At 48.8% G+C, this 16,123-nt stretch overlaps 1 protein-coding gene across 1 annotated transcript in view; it reads right to left on the bottom strand.

Moving 5' to 3' along the window:
• NME7 (NME/NM23 family member 7) overlaps positions 1–16,123 on the bottom strand; it is a 107,497-nt gene that overhangs the window by 44,526 nt on the left and 46,848 nt on the right. The window contains exons 9-10 of the mRNA XM_028127830.2: positions 13,063–13,131; positions 10,936–11,037 (exon numbers count right to left, since the gene is read on the bottom strand). Of these exons, the coding sequence (XP_027983631.2) occupies positions 10,936–11,037; positions 13,063–13,131 (171 nt within the window). The remainder of the gene's footprint in view (positions 1–10,935; positions 11,038–13,062; positions 13,132–16,123) is intronic.

Below are 16,123 nucleotides of genomic sequence, written 5' to 3'. Positions count from 1 at the left end.
TCGGGACTCAATGAATGAGCCAGCGGGGAGCCCACAGTGAATACCCTTCACATGGCTTACATCTGAGGAACCACTGAAGCATCTGCCTTCTCAGCATTTAGCACTCCGGAGCCACCAGCTATTCTTTCCTCCGCCCACGCGGCACCACGGGCCAGGCTCCCCGCCTGACGCTGGCTCCTGCCAGGGCTCCCTCGGGCTCTGTCTCCCCTCTGGCTCTCCCTGGGCAGCCTCATAAAATGGTTCTGGGAACTAGAGCAACAGTTTTGTTTTATTTTGTTGGGTCTCGGTTCTCTTCCATGATTTTCCTTATTGTTTGTCTGCTTTTCAGGGGATGGGGTTGGGATAATCAATAAATGATTTCAGTAATGAGAAAGAAAACAATAAAAATTACATTAAAATGTTTCATTTCACTCGCCAAGAACAGAGATGTCTTCCAATTTCGTTACAGAGGCTTTTGTTTAAAGCCTAAATGTAGTGAAGCCCAAGTAGAATTATTCACATACAATCTCATCTAATCTGCAACTACTCAGTGGATACGCTGAAGTCCATTGATCAAATAAAGGAATCAGAACAAAGCAAAACAAAAAGGACACCCTACACCTTGCATTATTCACAGAAATTGACTTACATCTGTGTTTACTTCCTAGTGCTGTGTTCATATTCCAGACGAATGAGGCATTTAATAAAACTTAAATCTTTTGTCCTGTTTTGAAACAAATAGCATAGTCAAGAGACAGCTGCTGAAAGTTTGCCAGAGACTTGAAGTGTGGTCTGTGGACCAGAGGAGTCACATCACCTGAGACTGTCATACAAGCAGAATTTCAGTCCACCCTACTCAGATGAAAAGATAATTTACAATTCAACAAGATTCCTGGGGTTTCCTATGTTCATGGAAGTTGAAGAAGCTCTGTGTTAGAACTTGTGGCATTGGAGGTACCTAAAAGGTATAACACGGGTCCTTGAATTAGCATCTAGACCAGGAGATGAGGGGCATTCATAAAGGATAAATTACACAAGGAACTCCTGCCAACTGCCAGTCAGAAGCGCAGACCATCAAAGGCAGGGGGTTGAGGAAAACAAAGCCGCTCTAGGCTGGGCCTTAGTGCTTCTTAAAGACAGAACTTGGAAACGCAGAGAAACTGGAGTACAGCAAACTCACCCCCTCTGCACAAATCCAGTTTTGTAAATCTGACAGACCCAGAGCTTTGCCCACTAATATGCATTTTACCTGTTACACTACATCTTACATTTCAGCTTTACTCAGAATGTAGAGAAACCTCTTTTTGAAGCACCCCTGAAAGGAAGTCTATTGGAAAGAACAGAATTTCCAAATAATATGAATAGTCAATTCCTAGGTTGTATGCACTGAGCTAATATTTTCATTATGTTTTAAGTGCTTTCAAAAGCCCCTGCCCACACTCACTACGGAGGAGCCGGGTCATTGTCCTGCCATCTCCGGTCACCAATCAAAAGCCAACAAACAAACACGAAAGGGGGCACTTGTCCGCATGGTCACATTTATGGCCCCGAATCCCTTTCTTGGGCTTTGCCAGCAGTAGGACTGTCTCACCAAGATATAAGTGAAACGCCTAGGAACCGCCTCCCCAGGACACTGTGGCTCAGGACTGTTCCTGCCACTGCAACTGATCCTGGGCCCAAACCTGGCGCCGGTGCCCGGGCTTTCACCTACTGAGAGCCTGGGAAGGTGGCAGGCTCTTTCATGTCCCAAAACGATAACCGCCCAGGGTCTGGAGAAGGTTTGAAAATACATTCCTCCCGCCTCGCCACGAAGCCTGTGTCTCTAGGACCGTGGTCGGCAAACTGCGGCTCACGAGCCACATGCGGCTCTTTGGCCCCTTGAGTGTGGCTCTTCCACAAAATACCACGGCCTGGGCGAGTCTATTTTGAAGAAGTGGAGTTAGAAGAAGTTTAAGTTTAAAAAATTTGGCTCTCAAAAGAAATTTCAATCGTTGTACTGTTGACATTTGGCTCTGCTGACTAATGAGTTTGCCGACCACTGCTCTAGGAAGTGCAGTGCTGACGCCCGAAACTGACAGCTGCGTGTGCACTGGGGAGATTAGGCTGCCCGCGGCTGCAGCCCCCGGGACTCAGATGCTGGGGGCTCTGCTGGCCGCTGCGCCCAGCCCAGGACGGAAACTCTAGCCCCTCCTTCTGACTGTGATGGGGACATGTCTGATTGGAGTAGGATTATTTTCTAAGAGAGTCAGAGCAAGTGATCTTCACTATGAATAAAGAGAAAATGGAAGGGTGTGAGAAATGGCTCACCTGTCCGAATTTCAAATGACAAGACTGGGGAACAGAAGCATGGTGAGAATGAGACTCTTAATAACACTCTCGAGAGCAGGCATTGTACATGCACACACGTGGGCAGGGATCATAGCCTATTTATTTAGTCCCTCCTCCGGTTCCTCATTGGCTGGTACTATGAGGCCACCTGTTTCCTGTGCATTGCCTCGGTCTTGCTGTCTCACGTTGGGCCATTTAAGATTGGGCTGAGGCCTTTCTAGCTGCCTCCACCTCCCCTGTCTAGCTGAGGCAGATGCCTGGTGGGGTTTCTACCAGGATGCTGGCCCCACATTCTACTTGCCCTGGGGAAATTCCGCAAATTCCATCAGAAGCCGACCATGCTGGAGATGGATCACAGAGGTCCATTTCTTACAAAAGGGAAAAAAGGGACACTATTAAGCTAAGAGATCTTGAAGGGAATAGTATCATTGGGGAGAAAACACTCCATGCAGCCAAAGAGAGGTAGAGAGTCACAAAGGAGGAATATGTTATAAAAAATAAAAAGGGAAACAAGGCACTTAGAGGGAAACTTATTGGGAGGATTGTTCAGATAAATGCACTAGGAAATGGGGGTGCAGATATAAGGAAGGGGAAATGAAAACAAGTGAAATGTCAAAATCATACACACATGTGCACACACACACTCACACACATGCATGCTTATGCACACACATAGTCACACACTCAGAAGAAGAAGAAAGTAAAAAGGCCATTACAGGCAAAAAAAGATAGTCACCAAAATCTCTCAACCCCTGTGGGGACCGAAGTGGCACCTGTGGAATAAAGGGTGAGGGAAAGAGGCTGGGTGGGGCAGAGGGGACATGGTCTCAGCCATAACAGAGGATGGAGGGGTGGGGCAGAGGGGACATGGTCTCAGCCATAACAGAGGCGGGGGGTGGAGCAGAGGGGACATGGTCTCAGCCATAATATGGTGGTTCCTCATATGTAAGAAGAGGGGATGTCCTCAGCCATAACAGAGTCTGGCAGGGGTGGGGGGGCAAAGGGGATGTGGTCTCAGCCATAATATGGGGGAGGGGGGCAGAGGGGACATGGTCTCAGCCATAATATGGGGGAGGGGGAGGAGAGGGGATGTCCTCAGCCATAACAGAGGACGAGCAAAGCAAAAGACCTTACAGGGAAAACAACATTCAAAAATATTAGGAGAGTCAGAAAGGTCCAAATCCAAAAAGATACAAGTGTCTTCGAAACAGTGACAATCCACCTGGGCGGTGTCATGAGGATTACTGAGCCAGAAGGTCGCACGGCTCACCTTCGGATGGAGCAGGGATCTGGGCAGAGACAGAGGGGCTGGCGGCACCGGCACCGCCAGGAGCATGGGCTCCGTGCCAGAGGCCACGTGCTAAGAGTCCTCAATAGACTGTGGCGACGGCTGTGCAGGTCTCCCCAGACCTCAGAGGCTCAGAGCGTGCGGGTGGGAGGGTTCACGCTGGGAAAGAATAAAACAAAAGCGGCTGCCTCCAGCCACACCTGGCCTTCCACCTCCAGGGCCCATCGGACCCTGCGGTGCTTCCTCTAGGACAGGGGTTCCTCACGTGCTGGTGCCTAGGTCTCGTCTGATGAGGTCTGAGAACCTTGCTCGGAGTCCTGTTTCTAAATGTCACAATGGGATTAGAAAGGAAATGGGTTATTTTGAAACTAGAGGCCCGGTGCACGAAATTCGTGCACGGAGGGGGGTTGTCCCTCAGCCCAGCCTGTACCCTCTCCAATATGGGACCCCTTGAGGGATGTCCGACTGCCCGTTTAGGCCCGACTGCCCGGTGGGATCGGGCCTAAACGGGCAGTAGGACATCCCTCTCACAATCCAGGACTGCTGGCTTCCAACTGCTTGCCTGCCTGCCTTCCTGATTGCCCCTAACCGCTTCTGCCTGCCAGCCTGATTACCCCCTAAACCACTCTGCTGCCAGCCTGTTTGCCCCCAACTTCCCTCCTTTGCCGGCCTGGTCACCCCTAACTGCCCTCTCCTGCAGGGTTGATCACCTCCAACTGCCCTCCCTTGCAGGCTTGGTCCCTCTCAACTGCCCTCCCTTGCAGGCCAGGTGCCTCCCAACTGCCCTCTCCTGCTGGCCATCTTGTGGTGGCCATCTTGTGTCCACATGGGGGCAGGATCTTTGACCACATGGGGGCAGCTATATTGTGTGTTGCGATGATGATCAATCTGCATATTACTTTTTTATTAGATAGGATAGAGGCCTGGTACAGGGGTGGGGGCCAGCTGGTTTGCCCTGAAGGGCGTCCCGGATCAGGTGGGGGTTCCCTTGGGGTGTGGGGCGGCCTGAGTGAGGGGCCTGTGGTGGTTTGCAGGCCGGCCACGCCCCCTGGCAACCCAAGCGGAGGCCCTGGTATCTGGAATTTATTTTCCTTCTACAATTGAAACTTTGTAGCCTGGAGCAGAGCCAAGCCTGGGGCTCCCTCCGAGGCCGGCCGGCAGCCATTTGTGTTGGGGTTATAATTGAAACTTTGTTGCCTTAAGTGGGTGGGCCCGGCCAGGGTGTGCGAAAAGTTTTGCTTCCCCTGTTGCCTGCGGCAACCCTGGCCTGCTCTCTCAAGCTCCATTCTGCCGCCATTTGTTTGAATTTGTTTACCTTCTATAATTGAAACTTTGTAGCTTGAGTGGAGGCTTAGGCCTGGCTAGGGCAGGCGGAAAGCTTGGCTTCCTCTGTTACCTAGGAAACCTTGCTCTCTGTGGTTGTAGCCATCTTGGTTTGGGTTAATTTGCATACTCGCTCTGATTGGATGGTGGGCGTGGCTTGTGGGCGTGGCTTGTGGGTGTGTCGGAGGTATGGTCAATTTGCATATTTGTCTATTATTAGAGAAGATACAATCATCAAAACATTTTTAAAGTTGTGGTATAATAATGTGAATCTTTATCAAGAGCTAGCAGCTGAGCCAACAACTACTGTGCTTTGCAGGGAGCAAGGCTGTCCAGCACAGGGTGAGCTATTACAGCTGTGGTGTGGTTGGTGTGGAACCTGATTCCGGCTGGGAGCAGAGTGCAGCACTGCAATGTGTGATGCTCACTTCGCGGGAATTCTAACCTTCAGCAGGAGACGAGTGAAAATAAGTGTGTGGGTTTCCCCTCATCCAAATCCACAGAGTCCTAAATTCTATTCCCCGACACTTGAAGGGTCTGTCAACACCAGGATGAGAATCCCGCTCTAGGCCAGTCCTCAGGGCAGGGGGGAATTTCCAAACTAAGCCCCCTCCATCCCTTCAGCAGGAAAAGGGGAGGGAGAGAAAACAAACCAAGGAAACAAAACTACTTTTCCCAATTCCTTTACCTTCAGACACCCCTTTCACTCTGTAAGTGGAGAATGGCCTACAAGGCAGGTTCTGTGTTAGAATATGGGGGTGAATAGGTTTCAACAACAGGACAAGTGATCACTTTCTAGCGTTGATGAGAAGTCGAAGGCGCGCAGCGTGATGGCCCTGGCCAAGGCTGGGAGGGAGGTGCAGGCTGAGGCTGCAAATCCAGGAGCCACATTCTGAAATTTAGGTTTTCTTTCTCTCCTCCCTAAAAAGGCAAAGCTGTTTCAAAGCGCTTTATGATCTCCCCAGGTGCCCGCACCGGCTTAGCAGGAATTCTGGTTTGGATTTTCTTCTTATCCTGGCCGTCATCACTAACTTCTGGCAACCAAGGGGGAAAGCGCTCCGTGAGTGTCTGGGGATCCAGGATGCCGTGTAAAGAAACTGGATTAGCTTCACCCAACCCAGGATTTCTCCATCTCATTTGACCATGAATGGTTTTCCCATTAGATGGGTGCTCCTGTTCATCACGGCAACCCCAGACTCCATGGTGATTGCTGACCACACGGCGGTTTCCTTCCCCGCGGACCGAGGCGCTCTGGCTCCGGGAAGCCTGTCCTCCATCCTTCCATTGCCAACCCCAAGAACACGGGGCACCTGCGGGTCTGTGAGTGCGGGGCTGGCCAGTGGGCTGGCCGGTGGGTTGATGGACTGAATAATGGATGGCAGAGGGATGGAAAGAAATGCTGAGTGCAGGTCGCCGTGCGTCCCTCTGCCGAGCGCAGGGAGGCGAGCAGCGGGCAAGGCCAGCGCAGGGGAAGTTTATCACAAACTTCAGTGCAAGTCTAGTCCATGTCCCACTTAAACTGAAATACCAGGGCAGCCCTCTCGCTGCAGAAGAGGCAGGCACGTCCTAGTCCAGGCATCTGGAGCTCCGAAGCGACAGAGACCAGGTCTCTAGTGAGTCAGTAGCATCTCATCTGCAGTCTGTGCATGCTTAATGGGACATCTCAGCAGGTAGCACAATTCCTAGCAGATTATGGCAGCTAATAGGAAGGTTAAAGGCCAAAACTGGGCATGATCCTAAACAGTTCCTAATTATAACATTTAGTGGGTTGGATCATATTTATAGGAGATAATAAAGTGGTAAAAAGTTATTCATAGAGGTACAGATTTAGGAGAAAAACATTAATAGTTGGATTTCAACCCGGTAAGCCTTTAAAGAATGTTTTTTCATCGACCATCTGTTTTAGGATCCTGATCAACTAATTCCACCCACTGCATAATCCCAAAGCAGAACTAACAAGAAACAACATCTGCTGGTTACAGCAGGGTGACATATAGCATTTTTGTTTTTACAAAACTTGAGTTCAAAAAGAATCTTCAAAATTAAAATTAACATTGAAGGACCTGGATGAGAGCCCACTGCCGCCATACTACATTCTTTAACAATAAACCGAACAGGCCACTCAAGAGCTTTTTTGCCGAAGACCCAGGGGTTCGCTTTTCCTAAAGCTGGTCGGGGCTTAAGTAAGAGTTTAAACTCAAGACTGAATGCTTTTTTCTATTTCTATCTCCTACTTCTGGGAACAAAAGCTACTTATATGTACCTGAAATTTAAATCAATAGCTCAGGAAGAACAGTTAAGGAATGATAAAGAAGCTTTGGTGTTTTAATCACTGTTTCTTTATTTCTTTCAAAATCTAACCGTCCCTTCTATCAGAAAAACATGTTTACTATAGTAGATAAGCCACCTGGCTGCTCATACCCACACCAGAATCACCATGTCCCGCAAGCTCGCTTTCCAAGACAGATTTACCTCGTGCAATAATGAGGCAAATTTTGGGGTTTCCTACCATCTTAGTTTTCCCGGGGCTGAGGGATTTCTCAGGTGCTGAACCTGGGCGAACTGGGACAGTGTTGGTTACTCTGATGGCTCTATGACACTGAGATAAGTGGGGTGTTTTTTGTTAGAAAAGTTATTCTTCACTAAAAACATGATTTAAACAGGATTATTTTTCATTGCTGAATCACTCAATAGCTAGTGTAAATTATTGCATGCAAATCACTTCAAATTCAGGAAATTACTATCACGTGATTGCACAACTACTCTCCATTCTTATTGTACTTGGAACACTTTCAATTTTCTTTAAAAATACACTTACTACCTTTCTGGAGATGTATTTTTTATTTTTATATTTGCCAAAATCAATGAAATGCTTATAAAATAACTGAGCTGGTTATTCTAAGAAAAGGTGTTTCCTGTATTTTACTGTAAACCAGCAAGAGGAACTGTGGTTTGGCTGGTTTCCACCTGTGCGTGTGCTGTGGCCTCTGGTCGGGCATCAAAGCCTCTCATGGTTGCCGGGCACTGAACTGACCAAGGAGGGGCAGGGACTCACCCTCCACTCGGCTCATCTGCAGACTGAGGGGAACCAGCAGTGAAGAGAGTTCCGCTCCATCCGATTTCCACCCCGTAGAGCGGAGGGCCCTCCACATTCCTTCTCTATCCACTCGTCCACTCAAGATAAAGAGAAGAGCTTCCTAGCCAGTTTGGCTCAGTGGATAGAGCGTTGGCCTGTGGACTGAAGGGTCCCAGGTTTGATTCTGCTCAAGGGCACGTGCCAGGGTTGTGGGCTCAGTCCCAAGTGGGGGCATGCAGGAGGTGGCCGATCCATGGTTCTCTCTCATCATTGATGTTTCTATCTCTCTCCCCTTCCCTTCCTCTCTGAAATCAATAAAAAATGTAAAGAAAAATAAGAATTTCTTTAAGAGAGAGAGAGAGAGAGAGAGAGAGAGAGAGAGAGAGAGAGAAGAGGTAAGCTAGCCAGTAAACACCACCTGGCTGCTTCCCCGCATGCCCACGGCTCCCACCCCGGTCCACGTCACCAGCATCTGGGGCCTGGACTGCGACCCTGTCTCCCTTCAGACTGTTCTTCACTAGTCAGAATGACCCTGTTGAAAGTCTAACCGTGTCACTACTCTGCTCAAACTCTTCAAAAACTAATGGTCTCACACAGAGACCATAAACTCTCACGTCATTACAAGGGTCTGCCCACCCTTCTCTCTGACCTTGATCTCACGAGTAACATTCGGTGAACACTTGCCACCGTCCCTCTCTCCAAGCCGCCTCCGCAGCAGAGCCCATCTCAGTCACTCTGGCTCAGCCACACACACACTTGCTTCCATCCTTCCTGCTCCCCAGAAACGAGACAGTAGGTCCTGCTGCCTCCCTCTGATGTCAAGGTCTGTCCTCCCGACTCTAGAGCCCCTGCCGCCATTCTCAGAATTAAGCGAGAGGCCAGGGAGTCCTAGTTCGTACCGTGTGGGATTCTAACGACACAGAGGCCACCATCTTCAGCCTGGCTTTTAAGGCTGCCCGTCCCACACTCCCAACCCGCCCCACCGCATTTCCTCTCGGCAACTGGATTTCCTTGTGCTTCCCGGGATGCACTGCCCACCGAAGCCCAGCCGATATGCCTGCTGTGGGCCAGTCAAGGTGCAGATTTCTTCGTCGCTGCCTTTGCACATGCTTCAGAGATTTCCTCATTCTCTGTGCCTTGACGCTTCTTCAAATCCCGTTTACGTCTGTCTCTTCCTCTGACAAAGTTTTCTCCGTCACTTCCACTTCCTAATAACTGCTCCTTTGCTAACAACCCCGTGACACTTGTACTTCACCCGAACGTTAGTCCTTGCTCGCGGGTTTCTCTGTAAATTTTCTAAACACCTTTTGTGTATCTGCTCTCCCCCACAGCGCTTCAGAGCACTTTCTCAAGCTGACTCCTTAGCAGGTGCTGCTAGCAGACTGTCCTACACCTATGGGCATTCCCATAAAGGCTGTCTGAATCAAAACACAGTGGATTGGCGCCCGTTTACCGTGACTGTTTACAAGTGGTAGTGAAATGAAAAAAAAAAGCTTAAATGTTAGCTAGTATTTAAAATCAGTAACACTTCCCATGACCCTGCCAGCCTGTACCACACACGTGGAGGTTTCTCATGTGTCCAAAGGCAACTTCTGCTTTTCAACCCGCTCTCTGACCCTCACCACCAAGCGTCCATGTGAAGAGAGAGCCCAAAGCCATTGGAAGGTGTACAGAGAACATCAAGCTGCACCAAGTCCCACTGCTCACACTTAGTGTCGGATCTGGTCTGAGGCCACCAGATCCACATTCTTTATCCTGACCGCTCACTCACGGCCTCCCTATGTCAAAAGAGAATTAGTACCTTGGGCAATTTCCACCACAGAGCTTGATGAATTTACTTACCTCGACAATTCAGCAAGAAGAAACAACAAAAGAAAATGCCACAGTAAATGTTGCTGCCCATTCTGTACCATCACTAGGCTAATAAAAACTCACTGTTTCTTAGAGTATTATATAAAAAACTAGAGGCCCAGTGCATGATTAAATCATGCACGTGTAGGGTCCCCTAGGCCTAACCTGCCATCCAGGCCATATCCACTGCCCCACAAAGCCTAGCACGCTCCGCGGACACTGCTAGCAGCCTGCTCCCCGCTTTTGATGGCAGGGGGTCCGCTAGTGCTGGAGCGGACACACAGCTCCCCGCTTTCGATCGTGGGGGAGCTGGCTATCTGTCCGCTGGTGCACCAGGCCTTTCGAAAGCCTCCGGCGTGTCCGCTCCAGCACCAGGCCTTTCAAAAGCCTCCGCCACGCCGGAGGCTTTCGAAAGGCCTGGTGCACCAGCGGACAGACAGCCAGCTCCCCCACTTTCGCTCCCCGCTTTTGATGGTCCGCAGCAGGACGTGGGCTCGCTGCCCCAGAGGCCCCTTCTGTGCCGCAGCACAGCCATGGCGCAGACGCTGAGCTCGCACCGCTGCTGGCGACGCGAGCTCAGCGTCCCACCAGCCCAATCAGCCACCCCGGCCACCCCAAGTCCCGCCCCCTGCGCCTCCCGCTGGCCCAATCGTGGGCGTAGCGGAGTGATGGTAATTTACATATTACCCTTTTATTATGTAGGATAAATGATGGAAAATGCTACTTGGAATAAAAAGTTTTGTCTAGCCGAAACCAGTTTGGCTCAGTGGATAGAGCATCGGTCTGCGGACTGAGGGGTCCCGGGTTCGATTCCGGTCAAGGGCATGTACATTGGTTGTGGGCACATCCCCAGTAGGGGGTGTGCAGGAGGCAGCTGGTCGATGTTTCTCTCTCATCGATATTTCTAGCTCTCTATCCCTCTCCCTTCCTCTCTGTAAAAAATCAATAAAATATATTTTTTAAAAAAAGTTTTATCTAATGTGTCCCCATTTGTATTACTTCTTTTAAAAAGCAAACTGAAGCTATGAAACCAGTGGAGACATTTGGTGAATGACTGAAACGGACGTGGCGCTATTTAACGGTAACTCACAGGATCCGCAGGCCCACAGAGCTCTCGGAAGGTCTTTGCAGGGTTAGTCTGCAGGATCTCCAATGCCACGCAAGGGCCAGAATACATTTCTGTCACCATCTCCTGTGATATGTAACATAAAATATTAAAAATTAAAGTAAAAATTACCTTTGACTTCTTCCCCACCTACACTCCACCTGCCAAGCAGTTCCCAAATTTTGTCCACTTTCCCAACAAAAGTGTCTGTGTTCTCTCATCTCCATTCCCACCACTGCCACCGCGTGAATGTAATCCTGGACACTCTCACTATCTGAATTCATCTTCTAGTACAACTTCCTTTCAAAGGGTCTCTCCTCATGAGCACAGCACTGTCGAAAGCATCTCTGAAGAAATAAATCCCAAAGCGCTCCTTCCAAAGACATGAGAAACGGCAGGGAGAGGTTTATCTCCTCATTAAACATCGGGAAAGCAGACCCTCTAGATGGAGCCACAGTCTTCAGACACTGGGTGAAGGGCAGGCCAGTGGTCCCGGGAGAAGGGAAGCGAGCGAGGTGAGCTTGCGACTGCCCAGCTCCCTGCCTGGAGGCCCTTTCCAGACAGTGGGACAGGGCGAGGAGCCAGAGCCCAGCATTCTCAACAGTCCAGGAGACAAAGACCGGGCATGGACTAGACTCGGCGGGAGGGACTACTAGAGGGGGTGCAGGAGCCCTGGGAGGGTAACCCCAGGGATCTGCCAAGAACGTCACTTGAATTGTTGGCTAAGAGACTGTGTGCAGAGGATACACTCCAAGGCTGAGATAAAGAACTCCCAGAAGCATATGTGGAGTGATTCAGAAAGACACACGAAGCTGAGAGGGCGGAGTGGCCAGCCCTCCTACAACACCGAGGGCATCGGACAGAGTTCGGGGGGGATGTGAGCTCAGCAAAGGAGCTAGGGCATCGGTCCTGAGCCAGGCCACAGGGAAGCAGCAGAGACGGGGCCAGACCATGCAGGGCGTGGCCATTGTTGTGGCCTTGCAGGGCTTACGGTACACAATGCCACAGTAAAATAAGAGTTACTTGTTACAGGACACCACTTCGATACTAATCTGAATGTAGTCATCATACCATATAAAAGTGTCAGAAGTTGAGAGAGGTGGGAGGGGACGTCATAATTAATATGATCCCCAGAGCCTTGTCCCTGAGGGCCCTGACTGTATCCCCTGCAGCCACTCTGCTATCCATGAAGGTCCTGTGTGACTGATTTTGGTGGGTAATTGGGGTGAGTGTGATTTCCTGTCTCACGCTCCTGAAGTTCCGCCTGCACTAAATGACAAGAGCCAAGTTCTCAGCAGGTGGAGGTGGGGGCACGGACATGCAGGGCTGAGGAAGCCCAAGGCCGCGATAGAAGGGTCACTCTCAGCCTTGACCACACGGGCTGAGGAAGCCCCAGGCTCCAGCGGTCCTGGGACCAGCCAGTTTTCCTGGTGAAGGAAGGTTGAAAGGAAAGGGCCCCAGAAGGGAGGGGATGGAGGTCTCGTCTCATTGTAAGGAACAGTGAACTTCATGCAAAAAGAAAAGTCAAAACTCTCTCTGAAACAGCAGGGCTAATGGGGCAGTGCACCAGCACAAATGTGTCTAAGACAATTTGGTAGAGAGGGGAAGGAAACTAACATTGATGAAATGCCTAGTATGTGTTATCTTAAGGAACAATTTGGCATACTTGAATATAGTCACTTGTTTCCAAGGGCCCTTTTAGTCTTGTTTCTTCTGTCTCCGCCACATTTTCAGATGACTCTACCCGCATTTGTGTCATTAAAGTAGATGGTGAGTGCTGCTATGAAATTACACAATCATGTTAAGAACTACTTGCTTTTATCTTTCTAAAGCATTTGGGACAGTCTCCCCCCATGAGAATATTATAAACTTCACAGATAATGTCAAAATGTGTCAATATCCCAGCAAGGCTTGTCCCCCTTGCATTTTCTGTTTCCAGTGGCTCTCAGGGGTAGAATATCGTAGTCACTGGGCACCATTGACTGGCAGCTGGCAGAATCCTGTATACTTTAAAGAATACTTTCCTCATTAAAGATTATCCTGAGATTCCCCAGATGTGAGACACACAAACTGCTTTCAGGACAAATGCTTTACGTTTAGTTTGATACTTACGTTATACTCAGACACCACTCCTTTATAAACTTCGTAAAACTCTTCAACGTTAGCTCGATCCATGTTGAACTATATTAAAAAACAACAACACACAACACCAAAAACCATAAGTTGATCAAGCAAAGAAAATGAACTACACTTAAGCACTCAAGATTTATGATCTCCTGGATATATTTTCTTTACTTTAAAATGTAAAGTTTGCATGAATCAAATACTCTTCAAAGAAGGAAGTGTTATCAGAGGCTTGGTCATCAATAATAAAATTATGTAACGATTAGAGTGCTTAATGTGTCAGCATTGCTCTTGGTCCTGTTCACGCAACATCTCCTTTGATGCTGCGACCACCCTGCCATGTGAGGGGTGGTACCAGCCCCGATTTGCATGAGGCTAAGACTCAGAGGGACTGTGGAACCCCCACAAACCTGGGTTCCATCTCAGCCTGACCTCACTGGTCATGCTCTTTACCACAGCATGACACCTCTCTGAACTAAACCTCATTCCCAGCATAAGAAAGAGACATATATAATGCAATAGTGTTTATGGATAAGCTAGAGGCCCGGTGCATGAAATTTGTGTGTTTGTGTGTGTGTGTGTGTGTGTGTGTGTGTGTGTGTGTGTCAGCCCAGCCTGCACCCTCTCCAATCTGGGACCCCTCGAGGGATGTTTGACTGCCCAGGATTGGGCCTAAACGGGTAGTCGGACATCCCTCTCACAATCCAGGACTGCTGGCTCCTAACCGCTCGCCTGCCTGCCTGCCTGCCTGATTGCCCCTACCCGCTTCTGCCTGCCAGCCTGATCACCCCCTAACCACTCCCCTGCCAGCCTAGTCAACTCCTAACTGCTCCCCTGCTGGCCCAATTGCCCCTAACTGTCCTCCCCTGCTGGCCCAGTCACCCCTAACTGCCCTCCCCTGCCAGACTGGTCGCCAACTGCCCTCCCCTCCTGGCCTGGTCGCCCCTAACTGCCCTCCCCTGCCGACCTTGTCACCCCCCACTGCCCTCCCCTGCAGGCTTGGTTGCCCCCAACTGCCCTCCCCTGTAGACCTGATCGCCCACAACTGCACTCCCCTGCTGGCCATCTTGTGGCGGCCATCTTGTGTCTACATGGGGGCAGCCATCTTTAACCACATGGGGCGGCCATCTTGTGTGTTGGAGTGACAGTCAATTTGCATATTGCCTCTTTATTGTATAGGATAGGTGGCACAAGAAAAAAAATGTTACTAGAGAAAATTACCTCAAATTTTGTTGAGAAGGCTAAACATAAGATTTTCTCCCAAGCATTCTAAAGTCCCTGGTTAGTCTGGAATTCCTGCTGCTCTTCAAAAAGGGTTGTAAGATATGCTTACAAGGTAAGCCTACAAGACTCATTCCTGCCCCAGCTGCACTCAAATTTAGTTAGAAGTAAAAGTTCATCAAGTTTTAGTGTCTCAAAAACTAAGACCTTAAATGTTTTCAGAAATAGCCTCAGACGCTCCAATTTTATTTCCCACCTCACTCCACTCACTTTATTTATTGTTGCCAGGACTGACAATTATGGAGAAATTTCTGCCTACTCAGACAATAATTCAAACTAGGGGGATTTATTTTATGAGCAACATAACAATTCAGCGAGGGAATTTTGTTTGGTTTCAGATTGTTGTTTTTTTTATCCTATATTCATTCACACAACCTGTACTATTAATATAATAAAGTAGTAACAAAAAATGTAATTTATTAAATACCTAGCAATTTGCACTGGAAATTCCACAATTCTTGCAATGGAAATTCTTCAATTAGGTAGGGTTATTTCATTTAATCTACTTAGGCAGACAATAATGGACTCCTTGCTTAGCTGATAAAACTGAAGATAAGAATATTTGAGCCCTGGCCTGTGTTACTAAGTGATTAGATTGTTGACCCACACACTGAAGGGCCATGGGTTCAATTCCCGGTCAAGGGCACATACTTGGGTTGCAGGTCCAATCCCCATATGGGAGGCAACTGATGGATGTGCCCCTTTCACATTGATGTTTCTCTCCCCCCACTACCCCCCCTGGGCTCTTTCTAAAAAGCAATGAGAAAATATCCTCAGGTGAGAATAAAAAAAAAAAAAAAAAGCTTGACATTTGGCCAAGGTCACATACCTAGAAAGCAGCTGACCCGTGACTCATAAATAGATCTTTAGGACTCCAAAAATAAAGGACTGTGATTGTCACTAAATCACCATGCCTCCCCCACAGGGTCAATGAATCCTTTTAAAATAATTCTTGTTTTCACTGAGCACCTACAAGGGTCAATCACTGAGTTATGTTATAGGTTGATCTAGCCAGACTTAGATCAATTTTACTAAAATTCCCACACTGGTTAATTTTTAAGCAGGCTTAGGTCCCACAAATACATCGCCATGCTGCTACTTTGTGAAGGTTTTGGCTCACAATTTCTTTATAGTCCTACATGAGATTCTTCTAGATAAGATTCTTCAAATACCAACTTCCTCATCAGTCTTCAAGTTTTTGCCTGAAGGCTTTGCAAACCAGTGGATATTTCTGACCTTTTTATTGGCCTCTGGACAGCCCCACCAATCGGATCAGTATTTCACTATCATAACAGCAGAAGCTTGCTGGCCTTCCATACTGTAGCACCCACATTTGTTTATCTGGTTCCTGTAATCATTTCCACCCGATTCCTCCTCAAGTGCACTGGTAAGTGGAGCACAGAGGCCTGAGCTCAGGGAGCGGTGCTGCTTCCTGGTGAACGGTTTCCTAGACGTGAGTCGGGCAGTCTGCCAGCCACAGAGGGCTCAGTCCATTATTGTCTGCCAGAGGGGCTGCAAGGCGCTGGCTCCGAGTAGGTGCCGGAGGGGAAAGCCAGAAACCAGTGCAAGGCCCTGGTCGGGAGAAATCCATCCGAAATGGTCTCTTCCCCCACTGCCCTCTGAGTCACAGACCCAGACAACAGAAAAGTCACTGTAACTACTCGGCTTACTTCTATCTTTTGTTTGTAAAAACTGGATACTTTGTTTCAGCCCATATTTGCCAGCAAAGTTCCAAGAACTGCATAAACCTGTGCCAGCTTCAATTAGG

Source organism: Eptesicus fuscus, chromosome 22 (genome assembly GCF_027574615.1).
Source record: "Eptesicus fuscus isolate TK198812 chromosome 22, DD_ASM_mEF_20220401, whole genome shotgun sequence".
NCBI lineage: Eukaryota > Metazoa > Chordata > Mammalia > Chiroptera > Vespertilionidae > Eptesicus > Eptesicus fuscus.
This window is presented reverse-complemented; position numbering and strand designations above follow the sequence as displayed.